The following is a 22,547-nucleotide window of genomic DNA, read 5'->3' on the forward strand; positions in this document are numbered from 1 at the left end:
GGTAGTCGAGATGTCATGGCACAGGGCTGGTGTCCTGCTGCTAGGGGCTCAATTCTGCCTGCCTGTCTAGGGGTTCCGGCCATAGGTGGGTTGGGTCGGTACTCTTGTCTATGGCTAGGATGGGTTGGAAACTATGTCATGTCTTCCGTCCATATGCCATGGTGGTATGTGGCACGTGGTTGCAAGTGAGGAAGATGTGTCTTGTGGGTAAAGATGTACACCTCTGATCAGAGTATAATCTATTCGAATAGCCGCGCCCTCGGTTATGGGCAAGCCTAGCAATGTACCCAAGTTAGTGTTTTAAATTCTTAAAACCTGCTTAATAACTAAAATGTGGAATGGTTGGCCTGGGTTGGCTTGGGACGAGCTGGGACCAGGGTCGGGTTGCCAGTTCGGTCTGAATCATCGTAGGCCTTGGGTTAAGGCAGGTTCGTGTGGGTTCACGGCCTTGATAATAATACTGTGTAGCTCTAGGATCGTCTTTATAAAATGGCTTTGGGCAACTAAGTGACTTTTAAATGCTGTTTATTGCAAAACTTAACCTCTATTATTATCCCCTTGTACCCCCCTTGCATTAATCATGCATCTGCCGGTGTGGCTTGCTAAGTACTGTGGTTGTACTCATTCTTGCTCAATCTTTCCCCCCTTCAGTAAAAGAAGCTTTGGAGAAGAAGTCTTAGGTGGAGTCCTGGCTTATACCCCAGTTGAGCGCCTGTGAAGATGGAGCCGTAGGCCCGCTAGTCCGCTGCTGTTTATTTTTGTTTGTCAGGCCTGAAGTGCCTTTGTAATAATGTAAATATTATCGATATAATAAAGATGTGTCTTTTATATCATGTTTGTGTGGTGTACCCCGGCTTTTCCTGGGACGAGGATTAATACACTAGCGTTCGGGAAAAGGTAATTTTCTCGGTCGCGACACATTTGCAGGGACTAAGGATGCCAACTGAGCTAGCTGGGTGTCTATCATTTTATTGAACCTCAGCTGGTTTTGGAAAGCGGACGCAAAGCCATCTAACTTAACATTTATGTTTTCTAGGATCTTGTCATTGGTAGCTAGCTTTTTGCTTAGTGCATCGGTGGTTTTAGCTTGCGCAAAAACGAGATCCTTCAAGGAGGGCTGGTTAAAGAAGTTACTGTTGTTGTTGCCTCCTAGATTATATGGGCGTGGCTGGTTCCACCCCTGACCTCCTTGTGGATGGTACCCGTTGTTGTTGTTGTTGCCCATGTACATCGTCTCCTCACGGGTTTCTGGGCAGTCATTCCCAGAATGACCTGTGCCGCCACAGATCTCACACGTAACGTGTGAGTCCAAGGCTTTAACGGTGCCTTGTGGCCGTTTCTCGTGGTCGTCCTAGCGTTTCATGAGGAGGTCCAGTTTGGCAGCAAGTAATTCCATCTCCTTAACGGTGTGCATGCCTTGCTGACGGGTCTGGAGTCATTCCTCACTCCAACCCAAATTAGAGACCATCTTCTCTATTAAGTCAACGGCTCCTCGAACCATTTTAGAGAAGAAAGCCCCTCCAGCTGCCGCGTCCAGATGATCGCGGGACGTGGGTGTGAGTCCATTGTAAAAATTCTGCAGGATTAGCCAGTCGTCCATCCCATGATGAGGACAGGCGGCCACATACTCTTGCAGACGTTCCCACGCTTCAGGAATAGACTTGTCCCTTGTCTATTGGAAACTAGAAATTCGTCCACGAAGGGCATTGGTTTTGCCCATCGGGAAGAACCTCGAGAGGAATGCCGTGGAGCACTTGTCCCAGGTGTTGACAGCAGCACGGTTGGCATAGAACCACTACTTCGCTTCCCCGAGGAGGGAGAACGGAAACAGCCTTAGCCTGACGGCGTCTGGACTGACGCCCTTGATGGTGTACGTGCTACAGATCTGCAGGAACTGCTGCAGATGAGCGTTGGCATCCTCATTAGGCTTGCCACAAAATTTCTATAATGGACTCACGCCCATGTCCCATGACCACCTGGACGCGGCAGCTGGAGGGGCTTTCTTCTCTAAAACGGTTCGGGGAGCCGTTGACTTCATAGAGAAGATGGTTTCCAATATGGGTTGGAGCGAGGAACGACTCCAGACCTGTCACGCCCGGAATTTCTATCCAAAATTCCAAACGCTTACATGTGTGTGAACCCTCGTCCAGGAATCAGCCGAGGCACACAATAACAAATTGATAATAGAGTACAATTATTACTCTAATTAATAAGCGAATAAAATGTCATTACAGAGGTAGATAGTTCCTCTCAACCAATAAAGGTCTAAGCAGCGGAAAAAAAAAAGGTAAACGGCGCAGACGATTCCACTCCACAGGCAGCTTGACCAGGGCTACACCTAATCCTCCACACCATCAGCATCACTGTAGAACTCCTCCTCTGATGAATGATTGCAAGGTGAGTATATGACATACTCAGCAAGCCACGCAGCAAACATGCAAGTGCACAGGATAACAAAGGATGGCATAGTAGGGTTTCATTTGCATAAACAGCATTTAATAAACATTTCAAAATTTAATAAAACAGTTGAGTAATAATTAAACAATATTAATCCAACGCTATACAACATACCCGGTTGCATAGGCCCAACCATCCTGAACAACCAATCCTGGTTGCACAGTTCTATCTCCAAACCAGGAATATACCATTCCAAACCAGGAGCTAATCAAATTATTACCAGTCATAGTATCTTTTATTATGATGAGAGGTGTGAGACTAATCACGAAAGACATTGTTAGACCTGCCCATAACCGCGGGCACGGCTATTCGAATAGTTTTACTCTGGCCAGAGGTGTACCACTGTACCCACAAGACACAGCCCCACGACATGTTACCATGCGCCTTGATACCACCACGGTACCTCAGAAAGGAGCTGTGACAGTACCCCTCGCACAACACCATCCACCACAGTGCACCGTTCCTGGATCATAATCACCCCCTTATAAACAAGGCATGGACTCCCCAGCGACCCCCGTGGGCTTATCTCCGCCACTTCTCAGTCTGGTGCCCCGCAATGAACCATGCTATACAAAAGGTAAAGCCGTTGCCCACGCTGGCTTGTGGTTGGCACGGTTAATGTTTCACAACCGAAACTCGTGAACCGGTCCTTAATTGTCATGAGCACGACCATCAAAACCATGTGCTCACAACCCACCATTAACAGGTTTTAGTTGGCAAATTAATTAATTAACCCATCATGATTAACCATCATGAGTTATCATGAAGCCATCATTAAATAATAGTGAGTCATAAGTTATCCCAATAGTGTGCTAAAGTTTCTAAGCATGGCTAAGCAATCACATCTAATATCTAGCTGAACCAATATATAAAGCTCAACTAGTCAATTTATAATAACCCAAGGTATCAAGGAATAAAGTAATCAAGAACAAAAGGGCTATAACAAACAATAGGTTAATTCCACCCAATGACATTCGAAAATAAATGCAATAGTTGAATAGAAACAATAGCTTTAAACGGGATCAACATGTTCAAAGGGTTATTTGGGATCTGTGTGACTTGCCTTGCTGGCCTCGGAACTCCTCAAATTCTTCTCCTGCGAAAACGGACTCTCCGGAAACGTCGGAATCTAAACAGAAAAGAGCAAAACACTAAAACAGCACATAAACAAGCATGAACAGTACATGTGGATATTTTTAACATGTAGATCTCAATTTAAAAAAAATTTAGAGACTTGAACCAACTAAATCCGAGCTAAGATGAATTAGTTATGAATTTTTAAAGATTAAATCGGATTAAAACCCTTATATGGATTTTAATTGAATTATGACGCAATAATGAATTATTTTTGAAAAGGAAAAGAGGATTTATTGCGTCAGCGGCTAGGGTTTGCGGTGGACCGGGTGCACGGCGACGGTTCACGGGAACGGACGGCCGAGATCGATCCATCCAAAACGAACGGCCGAGATCGATCGGTCCACAGCCAGACCACGGCGGTCGGCACCGATGGCGTCAGCGGTGACGTCACCTCCGGCGGCGACCGAACCGCGCGAGCTCGCCAGCGAACGACGGCGCGGCGACGCGAACGGAGAGCACCTACGGGTAGCAGACGGCACGGCGAACTCACCGGTGACCAAAGAAGCGGCGGAAGAACAACGGACGGCGACAGCGGCGAAGAAGAAGCGGCGGCGACCTCCGGCTTGACGACGGCGACGATGTTCTGGCGGTCGACAGCAACGGCGGAGTGGCGGACGAGGACGGCGATGCGACGGCGACCACGACGGCGGCCTTCCCGAGCGACGGCAACGATCGGAGCGACGGCGGCGCACGGCTGGAGCGACGGCGGCGACGGCGGCGCTAAGCTACACGGTGCTAGAGCTCTACCGGCGACGAGAGGCGAAGGCGAGGGTGGCGACGGGTAGCGGAGACACCGGGGATCCTTTTATAGGGGCAAGGACACGGCGGCGAAGGCCCACGGCGGCCGGCGACGAGAAGGAAAGTCTAGGGTTCGGAGGAGAGAGACCGACCCGATTCGACCTCAAATCCACGAATTTCCAAACGATTTTAGCCGATGATTCCAAAAGAGAAAAGATAGAGGAGATCGAGAAGATCATTTCCCCTCTATCGATTTCATCGGAAACGGAAAGGATCGGCCGGATTTGGAAGGAGACGGTGGCGGCGCGATGCTAGGGTTTCGGGCGGCGGCGGCGCGAGGAAGACGAAGACCTGACAGGTGGGCCCCACCTGTCAGCGAGCGGGAGCGCGCGCGAGCGGCGGCTCGGCTGCGGACTGGGCCGGCTTGGGCCAGAGAGAGAGAGAAGGTTTTGGGCCGACTTTCGGCCCAAAGCCAAAAGAGACTTTTTAAAACTTTTTTCCAATTTAAATTATTCATGAAATGCAATTCCATTTATTAAAAATACTTCCTTAGCTCAAATAAATCCCAGAAAAATCTAGGAATTATAGAATTAAGCAAAGTATTTAATGAAATTTTATCTGGCCCCATTTTATATTGGAATTTATTATTTAAAATTAGATCTTCTCTACTAGGCTTTTAAAATCATTTCTAATAATTCCAATTAAACAACAATTTATATATTTAGGATTTTTAGGGTGTGACAAGACCCGTCAGCGAGGCATGCACACCGTCAAGGAAACGGAATTACTTGCTGCCAAGCTGAACCTCCTAATGAAACGCTTGGAACCAGCCACGCCCATATTATCAAGGAGGCAACAACAACGGTAACTTCTCTAACCAACCCTCCTTGAAGGATCTCGTCTTTGCGCAAGCTAAAACCACCGATGCGCTAAGCAAACAGCTCGCTGCCAATGACAAGATCCTTGAAAATATAAATGTTAAGTTATATGGCTTCGCTTCCGCTTTTCAAAACCAGCTGAGCTTTAACAAAATGATAGAAACCCAGCTAGCTCACTTGGCATCCTTAGTCCCTGTAAATGAAACTGGGAGGATTCCGGGGCAACCCGACTCCTCTGTTGAAAATGTCAAGGCGATCACGACGAGGGGAGGTAAGTCCACCCGTGATCCACCATATCCTAACCCTGCAGGAACTAACGAAATTGCATGAGAAGCGCCATCCAGTGATTCGGCTGACAAAGAGGTTCAACAGAGAAGGCCGTGCTGCAGGAGTACTACGACACACGATTGCTGCCATTTCCTCAACAGAGTAGAAAACCATCAGTGGACGAGCAGTTTGCTCGTTTTGTTGAAGTAATCCAGAAGATCCACATCAACGTGCCATTGTTGGATGCTATGCAAGTGCCAACATATGCTCGTTATCTCAAGGATATACTCAACAACAAGAGACCGCTCCCAACAACAGTGGTGGTTAAGCTGATGGAACAATGCAGCAACGTCATACTCCACAAGCTCCTGGAGAGGAAGAAGGATCCGGGGTGTCCCACGGTCACTTGCTCGATCAGGGCACGGCAGTTCGTCCAGGCCTTGTGCGATCTTGGAGCCAGTGTCAGCGTCATGCCAACGGACATCTTTGACAAGCTCAACTTCTCGGTGTTGGCACCCACACCGATGCGTCTACAACTGGCTGACTCGTCAGTTCGTTACCCGGCAGAGATAGTGGAGGATGAGCCAGTTAAGATACTGGATTTCTTCATCCCGGTTGATTTCGTGTTGTTGGATACGGATACGGGAAAGGAGACGCCGCTTATCCTAGGGCGTCCGTTCCTTAGCACCGCGGGAGCCAACATTGTTATGGGAACAGGAAGCATCCGTTTCCATATTAATGGGAAGGAAGAGAAGTTTGAGTTCCTACCGAGGACGGAACAATGCTCCATGGTCAGAATCAAGTACGGGCCAAACCCGCAGAATATACAAGTGGTCGAAGTGGAGCCACCCAAGACGGATAGCCTGGTGAAGTTTATGCAGAATTTTCTGGAGAAGGAAACAACAACGCCCAGGAACCGTTATTGGAAGATGCCGGTAAAAGCAAGTATACCGGCCAAGAAGTCAGAGTAGTCGGCTCCGATGAAGCCGCCTTCCGCACCAAAGCCAAAGGTGTGGCGGGAAAAGCCAAAGACGCTCGCCCCATCACCTCCAGAGACGGGTGGAAAATCCGCGAACTAAACTGCAAGGAGGTACAGTCTTGCACGTCCGACTTTAAATGACGAGACCTTCGCCAACAGGTAAATTGGTATGTATCCGCATATTTGTTTTCAACAATTTGAATTTTTGCATCATCACATGTTTGAATTTCAAAATTGCATTTAGGATTTTTGAATTTTGAGGAAATTCTTAAAATGAATTTTTTCAGAGCAAACCAAAATAAAATTTTCAATGAAAATTCACTGTGCCGCGACCACACTAACCGTTGGAATCCAACGGCCGAAAGTGGGGCCGGTTGGGCCCACCAGGGGTTGGGCCGAACCCACTGGTTCGACCGAACCGGCCTAGCAACGGTCGGCTGCCTCCCTTTTCGAGGCAACGGCAAGTGGGTCCCACATGTCATTTCTAACTGTTGTAGGTGCACTACTTAAGCCAACCGGCCAGGAGAGGGAACTCCACCTCATTTCAATACATTTTCATTCCCTCTCCAAAGTTTGCTCTCAAATTCATTCAAGCTTTGATAGTTTCCCTCAAATTCATCTACTAGTTGCATACATACAAGTTGTTTTGGTAAAACTAACCGGCGGGTGAAACTCTTGCTATTCTAACCCCCGCCGAGTTAGTCCGTTCTTTCTCCATTGTGCAGAATGAGGAGGCGATTGTCTCGTCTGTTCAAGGGGTCCGGCTCTTCATCAAGTCATCATGACGAGTCTAGCACTCGTTCATCAGCTGATGTCTCGATGGAAGATGCCGAAGCTCCGCGACGACTCCCGAATGACACCGACCTCGACCTTGTCGGTGATCGGAAGAGACAAGCCTACTACATGCTGAGTGACCGGGAGTATGCTCACACGCGAGAATACTCTCCGGAGCTGTTGAAAAAGAGAGGTATGGATGTTGAATTTCGTGCTATTTGGAAAGCTGTTGGATGGCAGAGATTTGTTGTGGTAGATGAGCCTGGTTCTCGTTTGCTTACTTTGCAATTTCTGTGCACTTTGAAAGAAACAGAGGATGGAATTTCCTTTCGCTTTTTCCATAAAAAGTATACACTTACATGGAAAGGCTTAAGTACACTTCTTGGTTTTCACGATTCCTGTAAAATCGATCTCTAGAGATGAATTTTTGGGTTCGAGAAAAATAGGTTTTGGGAAGATATTTCTGGTGCTCCAATTTGCAAGAAACCTAGGACGAATGACATTCATAATCCTACACTTAGGCTCATGCACAAATGGATTGCTATGACCTTGTTTCCTAGAGGTGATCTTAGACCCATTAGGGGGGATGAATTGATTATCATGTTTGCCATGATTAGAAAAATCAAAATTGCTCCTGTGAAATGTATGATAAGACAATGGTTAGAAAATATAAAGTTCTCAGCTCCTGTTGAGTGGACTTCTCTGATCACTCGGATAGCAAAAATGCTAAGGGTCGTTAGCGACCAAATTGTTTTTATCTCAGCCGCTCGTCCGTGTATTGATGAGACTTATCTAGTGCAAGGGCATATTCTGAAACATGGAGCAGATGGATCTTTGTTATACTTTTTCCCCGGTTGTACAAATGAAATCCCGTTGCCAAACACGGGGTATCATTTGTACAGCTGCCATGAACTAACCATTCCCCTGCAGACCATAGAAGAATCTCATGCAAGTGCTTTCTCAAAGGTTAAATATAAGTAGCCAACAATTATCTGGGAACCTGAGGTAAATGAGCTGCACTTGCTAATCTAAGTCTAAGTTGTTGCAAGATACGAGATAGTAAATAAGAGTTACTATGATCCTGATCCTAGTTTGACTTGAATTCCGGATGTTTTGTTTTTTCAAAATGATAAAATTGAAAGTTCCACATTTGATATAAATTCCTACCAAAGCCAAAAATGTGCTATCATGATTAAACCATATACATTTTGGTTACTTGCCATTCCATTGAACTTTGTCAAACTCTTGTGACTTGTGTAGATACTTCTCATGCTCTATGATCAAGATCATACACCCACATATATGCACAAGCTAAACTCCTACACTGGGTGCTGAGCAATATTCCATTCCATTCCATTTATATACTACCAGCAAATAAATTCTCCATGCTTTCATATGCTTTCTTCCCCTAAAATGAAAAAGTCTTTTTAAAAAATAAAGAAGGAGGGAAAGGCATGGTTATGAAAAAGAGAATAATAAAGTTATGCTCCATCAAGCATGAGCATGATAAAAATGTAGCCATGCCCTCTCCTAATCAATAAAAGAAGGATTTTTTTGGGAGAAGGAAGTAAGCACAAAGGAGAAGCATTTTCTTTATTTTTCTTCATATATCACTTACACCATATATCACACACATTGCACGATCTTGATCTTGAGTATGTTTAGTTATCAGCTTTAGTCTGAGTTTTTGACTTAGTAATAAATGTGAATGCAAGTATGTCATGTTTGATCTCTACCGAGCTTCACTTATCAAAACCATAGAGTAGGAATCAAAAAAGGCAAAATTGGTGAGGAATTCATTTTGATACACTTGGAGAGACTGAGTGAATGATTTGAGGAACTTGGCTTTCTTTTGCAAAATCATTTGAAAACTTCCGGAATAAGAGTTGAATAAATATTGGGTGATTGGTGCTCTAATTGTTGTTCTGTCTTTCAACCGCCCAAGGCAAGGAGAAGCAGTGTCTCGTGGGAATCAGGGGTAAGGATAAGCCACCATGCCAAAGATTATTTAATCTAAGAGAGAGTACATATACCTTGCACCTGTATCTTTGAGATATACAGCATAGTAGCAAATCCTGATCAACAACTAAGTTTTTGTTTCCTTTCGTCCTTCACTCGGGACGAGCAAAGGTTCAAGCTTGGGGGGTTTTGTTGACGGTCGTTATCGATCAGTTTTGACCATCAATATTACTAAAATAGAGGAGAACTAGTTATGCTTGCAATGCATATTTATGTTAGAATAATAATATTCCACTAGTATTAGGTATACTAATCTTTTGCAGAGAATGACCATAAAGTGGAGGAGAATCGACATCAATACAAATGATAAATTAATCGGGCGATGTCGAGAATCAGACTTATGTATGAATGTGCCAAGAACTCAGAATTGACACGACAAACTGGGCCAAAATTCACAAGTCTACATAAATGAGCAATAGAGGAGGCCGCCAGCCGAAAGGTGGGCTGGTTGGGCTGGCCCCTGGTTCGGCCGAACCCCTTGCCTCCGTTGGATCCAGGTTTTGGCTGGGCGGTTGAGATGAAGCCCCAATGAAGTTTGGAGGGTATTACCGACCATTCCAACCGTCACAACCGTCATAGTTCAGCTATAAAAGGAGATCCTCTTCTCACTTCACTCACACACCTCAAACAAAGCTCTCTCATATTCTCTCAAGTTTAGTTTAATAGTATCAAGCTAGTAGAATAGGAATAGAGTAGAAATCAGGAGTCCGGAAGCCTTCGGAAGAGTTCGGGTATGGCTCTAGTAGCTCTTCTCTTCTCTTTTGTAAGCTTTGTACTATTATTAGAATATTCTTCTTTATAGATTTATAGTATTGAAATACTTTCCGAGTATATCAATGCCAACTTTACATTATGTTCATGTTATACTGAATATGCTGCTAGCTTATCTGGGAGATGCTTTGGTGCGGGTTTAATGTTTGCTTATGCAATTACTCTATGTCATGACGATGATATTAGAGTAGTATCTGGTAGTTTAGACGTGGTGTCTAGATTACGGGATATCATTATTTGGGGTTATATGCTGCGGATGAGAGGTGGGTCGCTGATGGTGACAGCTCAGTACGGGTATTCCTCCGCTCGTGTATATAATCCTAAGTTAATTCCCTAGGGAGGGTACTCCTACGTATTTAGCCCCGATTGTATGGTCATGACGGGCTGTCGTAAGAAACTCGGCAGTCAGGGGTGGCTTCTCGAAATATCAGGAGGGCATCGGATAGAGGGTATTAGCTAGTATATCGGATAACTAGAATGTAAGTATACTATGCATACTAGAAGTATAGGAATAGATTTCCTTTCTATTTTCTTTCTGCTTAGCTTAGATATTATATTATGAGAATGAGTAGCTAATGCTTGTGTGTCACTCTAGCCTTGGTTTATCTTAACCCCTACTTAGAATATGATTATTACAAGTAATATATAAATTATTAGTCAAGTTCTCTCTACATGATCTTCCCATGGGATAAAATAAATACGATACCCTTGGAATACTCTCGGGTGAAATGCTACAATGGTATATCCATGCGCTTGCGGATGAACTCTGTAACCAAAATATACCAGGAGTATTTCTGCGCCATTGCTGGGAATTATATTTCTAGTAATGTCGTTAAGAAATACCAACAGTAAGCCCTACGTTCCGCCGGCCCTGGTGAATCTATTGGCTACGTTGGTGTTGTTCAAGGCTGCATCGCTTCGATCTCTTGGATCGCTCTAGTTTGGTTGATATATTTGCCTACATGATATCTCAATTCTATCTCTAATTGTATTGTGTTTAGAGACGCATCGGTTTAGTTGGGATCTGTCTTGGTTAGGTCTGATCTTCTATCTTAGCCGATATATCTCTACAATCACAATGTTGTTCTAAATAGATTTGTTATATCCATCACATTAGACAGATCTATCGGCTCATCAAGTATTAGATTATCATATACAATCTCGTGCTGCATCGGTTAGGTTCGACCTACTAGATTGTTGTTGATAATATAAATCTTGTTAAGCCGATATGTTCATGCTAGTGCTTTATCGGGGTGCTAGCCGATAAGTTATCTGGACGTTGCATCGGCTTATAAGGATTGCAATACATATAAGTTGGATTTAGCTATGACAACAAAGGTTTCATTGATTTATCTAATCGTTTGGATTTTATGACATCGGACCTTCAGCTGATGTATGCTATAACCTTCGGATCAGTACTTGTTCTATTATATCATATTGTTAGCCGATTGGTTTATACTGAATTATATTATTATTATTTATCATCATCAGCCGATCGCCTTTATATCATTATCCACATTGGACAATTAGCCGATAGCTCAAAACCCTATCGCTATCTGCTGGTATCGGCATCGGCTGGAATTAATCTATCGGCTTCTCAGCCGATCGGCTCATTGATCTACTGTTTACATATCTTGTCAGTGGCAGGATCAAACTGACTGGAGTTAAGCAGATTTCCCAACCTTTGGACCTACACTGGAGTTAAGCAGATTTCCCATGCCAGTGTGTGTTTTTTGCATCAACAGAGGGCTGCTGTCATGCCCAGAAATTCGCTAGTAATTTCGGAACTAATTTGTGCATGAAATCCTCGACCAAGAATCAACCGAGTTACACAAACTGACAATTTAATATACAGATTCATCATAATAATAACGTTACATACTTACAAAAGAAAAGAGAAAACAACAGCGGAAAAACGATCTAGCGAAGCTCCGGCTCCACTCCCATAGGGAGCTCAACTGGGGTATAAGCCAAAAGTCTTCTCCTTCACAACTTGTCTTCAACAAGGATACCAAAGAATGGCATAATATAGGGTTCATTTGCAAAAGCAGCATTTAGCAAATATTTAAGAATTATAAAACAGTAGAGTAATTAATCATCAATATTAATCAACACTGAACAGCATACCCATGCTGCACAGGCCCAACCATCCTGAACAACCATACCCGGCTGTACAGATTTATCTCCAAACCAGGAATGTACCATTCCAAACCAGGAGCCAATCAAATTATTACCAGTTATAGCATCATTTATTATGGTGAGAAGTGTGAGACTAATCACGAAAGACATTGTTAGACCCACCCATAACCACGGGCACGGCTATTCGAATAGTTTTACTCTAGCCAGAGATATACCACTATATCCACAAGACACAATTCCACACATGTTATCATGCCCCGAAGTACTACCATAACTTAGACGTGGTGTCTAGGTTAGAGATTACCTTTGTTTGTTGTGTATCCCACGGATTTGTCAGAGGTAGGCGGCAGGTGGTGATAGCCCTGAATCCCGTCCTAGTAATCCTCCATGTTCGGATACATCATAGAGCTATATCTGGAAGCACGCTGGCAGACCAGCAGGGGTTGGTGCCCGAAGCAATAGATAGGAAATTACCTTTGCTTAGCTTGGATAATTAAAACACATAGAAAGCCCTCTCTAGCCTAGCCTATCTACCATCAGTTGTTGTCCTTGGATCATCTTAGTCTTAGGTAGATTACACACGTTCCCTGAGTTTGATATCCTTTTGGGGTCACCCGAAGGTCAAGTGCTACAGCGGTATTCCGTGCGCTTGCGGATTTATCTGTGGTCGTAAGAAATACCAACACGCAACTGAAAGTAAATGCTAGATCTAGATGCCTACAACAAAGAAATGCTAGCACAAACAGCAACTAGACCTATAGCAGCTCAAGCAAGCAAAGCTAGAGTAGGGAGGAAGGGATATCACCAAAGATGTTGCATGATGAGTTGTTCCCGAAGTTTGAATCCTTGAGGGGATTTTATTCACCATTGAGGTCCTCACAAAGAGCCGGGTCTTTGCTAACCCTTTCCTCAAGATGTTGCACAAAGCACTCCTTCTTCCACTAGTGGTATCTCTTCCCTTTTGGAGGTGAGATCCAACCTTCACAAACTTCTTCCGGCCAACCACAAGTAGATCGGTGGCTCAAGAGTGACACCTAGCCGTCTAGGAGTCCTCAACCTTCGAGAGTAATAAATGATGGAAAGAACTCTCGGGGATGATGCAAGTGCTCACAAATCTTCACCAAGTCAACAACAAGCACTCACACAAGCTCAAATCCACACCTCGCACACACATACCAAATCCGAATCAAACACGGGTGGAGGGGAAACAAGCAAGCAAGGCTCAAAAGTGAATCTCAAGATAAACAAGCCAAGGGCACGAGTTTGCAATGAGACCAGCAGCCCTGACTTGGAGAGGGTGGGCTGTTTACAGCCACAGCTCCAGATCTGCCCGTTATGCACAAATATTTCATTTTCCGAAAAATTCTAGAACAGCAAACCACAAAAGTGTTTTCTCGGAAATTCCGAAAAACTTTTGAACAAGTCCGTAAATATCCAGAACCAAAAATGTCTGCCAGATATTTTTGGAGATTTTGAAAATTAATTTCAGACAAGTCCGAAAATTTCCTGAACGAAATTGGTTGTGTAGACAGTTTCGGAAATTCCGAAAACAGCGTTTGGACAACTCCGAAGATTTCCAGAACCAAGATTGCTTCGCAGCCTGTTTTGGAAATTCTGAAAACCACTTTCGAACAACTCCGAAAATTTCCAGAACCAAGTTTGCTTCGCAGCCAGTATCGGAAATCCCGAAAATCATTTTTGGACAAGTCCAAAAATTTCCAAAACACAAAAAATGAGGAGAAACACTTTCAAAAATAGATTTTTGAGCACACACATCATTCCTCATTGTCAATGCATCATCCCCCATAATATAATAGTACGGCATTCCTAAAGACGCAAAGAATTGAAAATATACAAAATGACCTTTGCTCATATGCTGCATCACATGATGTGTCGCATTCAACGGGTTATGCATTGCGTCATAGATCGCCATGGACTAACTATCCTTCACATTCACTTAAATAAAATTGTTAGTCCTCTCTAATCATATTGTTATTAATCACCAAAATCATTAGGGGCCTAGATACACTTTCAAACTGCAAACCACCGGACCAAACTAAACCAACCAACCAAACCACCCCTCCTCCTCACCTATAAGTCCCGAGGTTCGGCAGCTCGTTGGATGCCACCTACGACTCGAGCGACGAGCTGCCAGCGCTAGATGCCAACGTGGACCCGATCGCGGCCACCGCCGCCGACAGCAGCGACATCAGCCACGACAGCAGGTGCATGATCACCAGCACCTGCACCTTCTCCTTCTCCTTCGTGACAAGGAGCACCTCGTGGAAGCTCCCCGCCTTTCTCCTCCCCCGGTGTTCCCCTGCCCCCTTTCCCCTTCCATGTGGGAGGTCATTTTTTTGGGTCACATCGGGCACCCGTAAAAGAGCGATTTCATATTAATCGATCGATTTGGTCAGCCGTGTGATCCGGAATCGATCTCCTGCATGTTCGAACGCGGGGTCCACCCATACATGCGTGTTGTTAGGTCCATGATCGGAGAGGCTTGTGCAGTCAAGCGGAGGCGCAACAAAGTGTGGCATCCACCATGGGTATGCTGGGAAACGCGATGTGGGAGGTCACAGGACGAGGTGGGCGGTTGGCGAGCCGTGTCGCACCCCGCGCCTTCGACGGCTTGCTTGATGATCCTTCGGCAGGATGCCGTCAAGCGAAGGTAGTCCAGGGATCTCATTGGCCATCAGCTCGTGGAAACAAAGCATCCAAACGGTAGATCAATCTATGAGATAATTAAATATAAGAGTGAAATAAATTAAGATCATAGATTGAAACGACAAACCCAGCGATGTTGAAGCCATCTCCTCCTTGAAGAAGTCGATCGAGCGCCCCTCTACCTAACGTGCCAACTGTCGATTTTTGTGATATGCAATATATTTTATGGGGTGCACAAGATCAAGGTGAGATGGTAACACAGATGATTTATACTGGTTCAAGCCCTCGATAAGAGGAAATACCCTACGTTCAGTGTAGTAGATTGAATCTATACCGAAGCTAGTATGCAGCATTGCGCAAGAATGTCTATGGTGTCTAACCCTAGATTAGGGTTTGTGGGTTGTGGAGATGGTTCCAGGAGAAGCCCCCTACCCCGTCTTATATAGGATGAGGGAGAGGGTTACAAGGAAAGTATCTAATTTGTTGCAACTAAATCTCCCTATTCTATCTATCAAAGATATGTGTGATTCTCGAGATCTATATCTTATCCCGAGAATCCCTCCTTCTTGGATTACAAGCAAGATGCAAGGGGCCTAGAGCACTTGGCCCACCCCGTGCTATGTGGCACAAAGGCTCGACAAGAGGCACCCGGGTACCGTGTACCCCACAACAACCAAGAGAATAGAGACCAAGTTTTTGCAATAAAAATGAGCACATAACAATTTTCGCAAACTTTTGAAAAAAAGTGTTTTTGAATTAGGGGGGAATGTTTGAACTTTATTCCTGGTATTAAGACCAACTTCTACTCAAGAAGAGTACTCAAGACATAGAAGTTCAATTTTAATTTACATATTTTATGATTTGTGTTTGGCTATTGATTAGCCAACCACTCCTCATGCAATGTTGCGAGAATCTATGATATTGAGCTCACTCCTAAGCTCACAAAACCTCTTCTCATCTAATGGCTTGGTGAATATATTGGCCAATTGGCTTTTGGTTCTCCCATGGGAGAGGACAATATCTCCTTTGGTCTTATGATCTCTAAAGAAGTAACGGTGAATGTCAATATGTTTGATTCTTGAGTGTTGGACATGGTTGTTTGCAATTTTAATGGCACTCTCATTGTCATATAGGAATGGAATCTTGAAAAAATGTATAGCCAAAGTCTTGTAGGGTTTGTTTCCTTCAAAAGAGTTGAGCACAACATGATCTATCAGCTATGTATTTGGCTTTGGCGGTGGATAAGGCAATGGAATTTTGCTTCTAGGAGGACTAAAAAACAAGGGACTGCCCAAGAAATTGACTTGTCCCAATAATGCTTTTGCAGTCAACCTTACAACCGACATAGAAATTGACTTGTCCCAATAATGCTTTTGCGGTTAACCTTACAACCGACATAGTTGGAGCCAGAGATAGAGGCATGATTAGGCACAACCCTTAGGATATCACAAGTCAAGACTAGGAGTATGAACAAAATACTGAAGGATTTTCCTAACGGCAATCAAATGACATTCCTTAAGTATCTTTTGAAAGCGCGCACACATGCACACACTAAGCATGATATCAGTATAGATGCACAAAAGATAAAACGAGGATCCAATCATAGAGCGCTATACCTTTTTGATCCACACTTTTGCCATTTTTCATCGCGGTCAAGATGTCCATTGGTAGACATGGGGGTCTTGATGGGTTTTGCATCCTTCATCCCAAACTTCTTGAGAATATCCTTCAAATACTTTGGTTTGAGAAGCAGATTAGGCCGTGTTCTTCACCTCATTTTCCCAACCCATCTCTCTCGTTTTCCGCGCGCACGCTTTTCAAACTACTAAACGGTATGATTTATGCGAAAACTTTCTATATGAAAGTTGTTTAAAAAATCATATTAATCTATTTTTTAAAAAATAATAGTTAATACTTAATTAATCATGCAATAAAATGAACTTTGTTTTGCGTGCTAGGGAGGAGGGGTTCTCAACCCCCTCCTCTGAACACAGCCTAAGAGTAGGCTGATGTGGCCCTATTGGGCATGAGTCTTTTTTCATGGTGGCTCTGCTCCTAGTATTGAGGGGGACCTCCTCTTTCCTTTGTACATAGGTCATGCACATTTCCCAAAAATAGATGGCGATACACCTGTTGGTCTAAGGCATCCTCCCTCCCACTCTCCTTTCACACATAAACCACTTGAGCAATTTCTAAAAATAGATATGTAGGTACCAGAGCAATGATCAAAAAACTAGGGCAGTAAAAAAATGATCACGTACTCTTCCTCATCCTTTTAGCTGGATTGGTGTTTTAATTTGATGCTGCTGATAGTTGGATTTGTTTTTCTTCTGTTTAATTTTTGAAGTCGTTTGAGCTGACCATATATCAGTTTCTGTTATTTCTACTACCTGTGTTCGATCAAATAGTGGGATCAGCTAGCGATGGTGCAGAGAAAATCTCTCATTTTGTTTTCTTGTGATACCTCCCCGTTTCCCCGACTACTCTTTCTGTTCATTCTCAACATTCCAGCGTAAACCAATCTACATGGGACATGAAGAGGCAACGTCAGATCGATTCAAGCAACACTTTGGCCAAAAGATCGATTTGCCTCAAGATACACCGCTGAAACTTGAACAATTCTGATCAATCATCAGCGTTGGCAAAGAGGAGGTGATCGAACAATGCAAGCTGATCTATGAGCAACAGTCGGAAAGATTGGAAATCATATATATTCATCATATATATAGGACACGATGAGTAAACTGAGATGGTTGATCATGGCCTTCTTGGTTTGTTTGCTACTCCTCACACCCAAAGACTTGGAGGGTTTGCAGCTCGTTGGAGCCATCAGGAATCACCTATTCTGGTCAACATCTTCACCGCTGCATCATCTGCCTGATCTATTGGAAGAAGAATCGGTAAGAACCAATAATTAATATATATAATGCATATATACCTTTTCATTTTGTTGCTATTAGATCGTATTCCTCTTGTTGTTGTCTGGTTGAATTTTAATTTTGACTTTTAGTTAGCCACAGAATTGTCAACATGCATGCATGTATATATAGAATCAATGATTTCAAAGAGTTCTGAACTTCTGTAAATAATCGATGGTTATTTGCATATATACTAGGATATATACTCTCTTGTTTAATAGGAAATTAAGATATATTCATATATATAAACGGTGTAATCTGTGGCTACATGCACGCGAACCAAGCAAAAGGAAAAATTCTAATTTAAATTTTTTTATCACGTATATGGAAATGTAGTAGCACTTAAATATATATATACGAAGCAGCTGGGCAAATTAATATATATGAATTAAAGTATATAGCCACTTTGATAACTAGCTAGCTTATGGAGCAGGAAAAGGTACGATATATGTAAACAAAGCCTTTTCACCGGTCATTTCCTGAAAACTTTTAAATTAGCATAATATATATATATATATATAGTCATATATTTAATTTTATCACTTCACTAGCTATATATGCCTATATATATGGATATATGTGTTGTTTAGTTAATTATGATATGATGCATCATTATTGCACGTATGGCAGGTACAGGTGAATGAGATGGAGTTATGGGGGGGTGATGATGGTAGGAGGATGATGATGGGTGAAGAAGTTAGAAGACAGGCGGGGGCGGGCAGGATGAGTGAAGTGAAGATGGGCGGTGATCGACCGTTGGTGGCGGTTATGAAGAAGGAGAAACATGGAGCGAAAAAGAAGAAGAAGGATGATGACAGTAGTGGTATGGTGATGGTTGGATTGTCAGCGGCGTGCGTAGCATTGGTTACCCTGGTTGGCATCTGCTTTTGCGCATGTCGTGACTCAGAGTCTTCGTCGTCGCCGTACGATCTACGGGATGAGAAGCCGCTGCTGAGCCTGAACCTGAGCGACGGTCCGTCTCGGAAGTCGTGCGCCACCACGATCGACGTGAGCAGGCTGGGAGCGTTGACGGCGGAGTGCGAGCAGCACTTGCATGGTGGTGCTGGTGCTGGTGCTGGTGATCACAACACCACAAACTATAATTTAAGGAAGCCAGCTGGTGTAGGATCCATGTCGATGAACAAGGTGTCGATGCAATCGCAGGCCATGCGGATGAGCTCGCACGAGATAACCACCATCGCCGGAGCTGGACGCGTCGAGAATAAGGTGTCAACGATAGCACCTTCTTCTGCTGCTGCAGCTGCAGGTGCTGCAGGAGGGCAGGTACCTGCAGCGCCGCCACCACCTGCAGGTCCTCCGCCTCCGGCTCCTCCTCCTCTTCCTCCTTCTCACCATCATCATCACGGCCATCATCCACCACCACCTCATCCACCTCCTCCTGGAGCTGGCGCTCCTCCTCCTCCTCCGCCTGCTCATCCCGCTGCTCCTGCTCCTCCTCCTCCTGCTCCATCACCATCAGCAGCAGCTGGGCCACCGCCACCACCTCCTCCCGCTGCTCCTGCTGCTCCGAGGCCTCCTGGTCCTGGTCCTGGTCCTCCACCGCCACCGGGAGCTGCTGGCAGAGGAGGTGGTGGACCTCCACCGCCGGCGCTGCCTGGTGGTCCCAGAGCACGTGGTCCCCCGCCATTCAAGAAGTCGCCGGGGGCGGCTGCGGCAGCTGCACAAGCGGACCCAAACAAGGCAAAGCTTAAGCCCTTCTTCTGGGACAAAGTTACTGCCAATCCAAACCAAGCCATGGTGTGGGATCAGATCAAAGCGGGATCATTTCAGTAAGCTAAGCTAGCTAGCATATATTAATTAATTATACTAGTAATTAATTAATTAATTAATCTAACTGTACGTATCATATATACTTAATAGGTTTAACGAGGAGATGATCGAGAGCTTGTTTGGGGCTCAGTCCACTGAGAAGAAGAGCACCGATGCGAAGAAGGAGACCGGCAAGGAAGCGACGCAGTTCGTTAGGATCCTGGACCCCAAGAAGGCTCAGAATCTGGCAATATCACTCAAGGCACTCAGCGTTTCAGCCGAACAAGTGCGTGCTGCAGTGATGGAAGGTACGCACGGCACTAGCTAGTTTAATTTTTGGTGGATTGAATTTGAATTTGAACTTGAACTTACATATATATATATATGCAGGGCACGATCTGCCTCCGGATCTGATTCAGACTCTGGTGCGGTGGAGCCCCACGAGCGACGAGGAGCTGCGTCTGCGTCTCTACGCCGGGGAGCCCGCGCAGCTGGGCCCCGCCGAGCAGTTCATGCGCGCCATCATCGACGTCCCCTACCTCTACCAGCGCCTGGACGCTCTCCTCTTCATGGCCGCTCTCCCGGAGGAGGCCGCCGCCGTGGAGCAGTCCTTCGCCACCCTGGAGGTCGCGTGCGAGGAGCTCCGCGGCAGCCGCCTCTTCAAGAAGCTTCTGGAGGCGGTGCTCAAGACCGGGAACCGCATGAACGACGGCACCTTCCGCGGGGGCGCCCAGGCCTTCAAGCTGGACACCCTCCTGAAGCTGGCGGACGTGAAGGGCGTGGACGGCAAGACGACGCTGCTCCACTTCGTGGTGCAGGAGATCATCCGGTCCGAGGGCGTCCGCGCCGCCAGGGCAGCAAGCGGCGGCGGCGGGGGGAGCAGCATCAGCTCCATCTCCTCGTCGGACGACCTGATCCTCCTCCAGAGCCAGAGCAGCATCGGCAGCAACAGCGGCAGAAGCAGCGTGGACGCATCGTCGTTGGAGCAGGAGCAGGACGAGACGGAGCGGTACAGGCAGCTGGGGCTGGGCGTGGTGTCCAGCCTGGGCGACGACCTGCAGAACGTGCGCAAGGCGGCGAGCTTCGACGCGGACGCGCTGACCATCACGGTGGCCAGCCTGGGGCACCGGCTGGTGAAGGCCAACGAGTTCCTGAGCACGGGCATGCGCAGCCTGGAGGAGGACAGCGGCTTCCAACGCCGGCTGGCCTCCTTCGTGCAGCAGTCGCAGGAGCAGGTGACCCGGCTGCTGGAGGATGAGAAGAGGCTGCGCTCCCTGGTGCGCGCCACCGTCGACTACTTCCACGGCAGCACCGGCAAGGACGAAGGCCTACGCCTCTTCGTCGTCGTGCGCGACTTCCTCGGCATTCTCGACAAGGTGTGCAGGGAGGTGAAGGAGCAGGCGGCCGCCAACGCCAAGGCCAAGAAGCAGCAGCAGCCCACGCCGGCGCCAAGGAGCAGGCAATCCTCCCAGTCGTCCTTCCGCGACCCACGCCAGCAGATCCAAGATCGGAGGGCCGCCGCGCTCAGCCGAAACAATAGCAGCTCCAGCTCCTCTGATTCTGATGACTAGTTTAATTTGTTACTACGTACTACTCTATTAGCTAGCTAGCTAGCTATATATATTCGCCCGCCCTATCTTTCCTGGTATATACGATCATTCTCTTTATTATATGGATCATGCGGTGCATGCATGCATGGTAGCTAGCTAGGCTCTCTCCCCCCCCCCCCCCCCCCTCTCTCTCTCTCTCTACTGTTGCATGCATGAAATTCTCGTCCTCTCACAGATTAAGTCCGGGATCCAGGGTGCCTGTCACTTACACACATTCGAAGTATTAAACATAGTCTAATAATAAAACTAGTTACAGTATCCGTCAGTAAACCGCGAGACGAATTTATTAAGCCTAATTAATCCATCATTAGCAAATATTTACTGTAGCACCACATTGTCAAATCATGGCGCAATTAGGCTTAAAAGATTTGTTTCGTAATTTACACGCAATCTGTGTAATTAGTTATTTTTTTGTTTATATTTAATACTCCATACATGTGTCCAAACATTCAATGTGACAGAGTGTAAAATTTTGCCAGGGGATCTAAACAAGCCCTCACTATCCTTCCTTTGCATATTGCCGGATTGCCACATGCACTGCCTGTCTCATTAATTGAACTAGATGATACCCCGCGCGTTGCGGCAGTATATTTGGGAAACAATGTCACAACTAGGGTATTTGGATGGTATGGAGATCTTCGGTACCAGGGTATATGCAAGATTGAGATAAAAGAGATAGAGACAGGGATTTTTATATAGGTTCGGGCCCCTTATTAATAGGTAATAGCCCTACTCCTGTGGCCGAAACCGGTGTTGCTCTTATTCATCATAATCATACCAGTACAATAATTGGGATAACCCATCTAGCTGCTGTCGTCCATGTGGAGATTATGGGTACCCCATACCCACACGGCATGGTTATCCGACTAGTCATAAGGATAGCTTATATCTATGGAATATGTAACAAATCATGACTTGGGTATTACGTTTCCTTTTATATTATAGAGCGGCTTAAAGTTCTGATTTGATAATATTGTAAAATAGATTTAGGAAACCGATACCGTATTGGTTAAGGTTTCTATCTTGTAATCCTGCCCCCATCCTATATAAGGTGGGCAGGAGGCCCTCTAGGAGGCATGAGCACATATGATCGTCAGATCTATAATACATCCGGCGGATTCAAATCCCCAAACAGGAGTAGCGTATTACCTCTCATTGAGAGGGCCTGAACCTGTCTAAATCCTTTGTTTCCGCATCCATCCACTTTTAGGTCTCGTGCGCTACCCCATTTTATTATTACTGAATTCATGTTTCGACAGTTGGCGCGCCAGGTAGGGGTTGCGTCGAATTACCCGTCGAAAAGTGCGATGGAATCAACTTCAGAGGAAACGCCGAGATCAATCTTATTGATTTCAGTGGCTCTAATCTTCAATCGGGTTTGTCGTTCCAATCTTATTTTTATTAGATTGATTTTTTAATCTAC

At 45.4% G+C, this 22,547-nt stretch overlaps 1 protein-coding gene and 1 non-coding gene across 3 annotated transcripts; both read left to right on the plus strand.

Moving 5' to 3' along the window:
- The first annotated feature begins 1,598 nt into the window (after positions 1-1,598).
- Positions 1,599-1,705, plus strand: LOC127772408 (small nucleolar RNA R71). The gene has a single exon (XR_008017396.1). It is a non-coding gene; the product is annotated as a small nucleolar RNA R71 (small nucleolar RNA).
- A 15,248-nt stretch (positions 1,706-16,953) lies between these two features.
- On the plus strand, positions 16,954-21,210 carry LOC127770140 (formin-like protein 18). Of its 2 annotated transcripts, none has more exons than XM_052295806.1 (4): positions 16,954-17,726; positions 18,375-19,534; positions 19,626-19,822; positions 19,905-21,210. In XM_052295806.1, exons 1-4 carry the CDS (start codon positions 17,562-17,564, stop codon positions 21,083-21,085), a joined length of 2,703 nt encoding a protein of 900 aa, XP_052151766.1. In that variant the 5' UTR covers positions 16,954-17,561; the 3' UTR covers positions 21,086-21,210. The 2 variants fall into 2 exon arrangements, with proteins under 2 accessions (XP_052151766.1, XP_052151768.1); XM_052295808.1 differs by having other exon boundaries at positions 18,381-19,534.
- Positions 21,211-22,547: the final 1,337 nt, after the last annotated feature.

Source organism: Oryza glaberrima, chromosome 4, assembly GCF_000147395.1.
Source record: "Oryza glaberrima chromosome 4, OglaRS2, whole genome shotgun sequence".
NCBI classification, from domain to species: domain Eukaryota; kingdom Viridiplantae; phylum Streptophyta; class Magnoliopsida; order Poales; family Poaceae; genus Oryza; species Oryza glaberrima.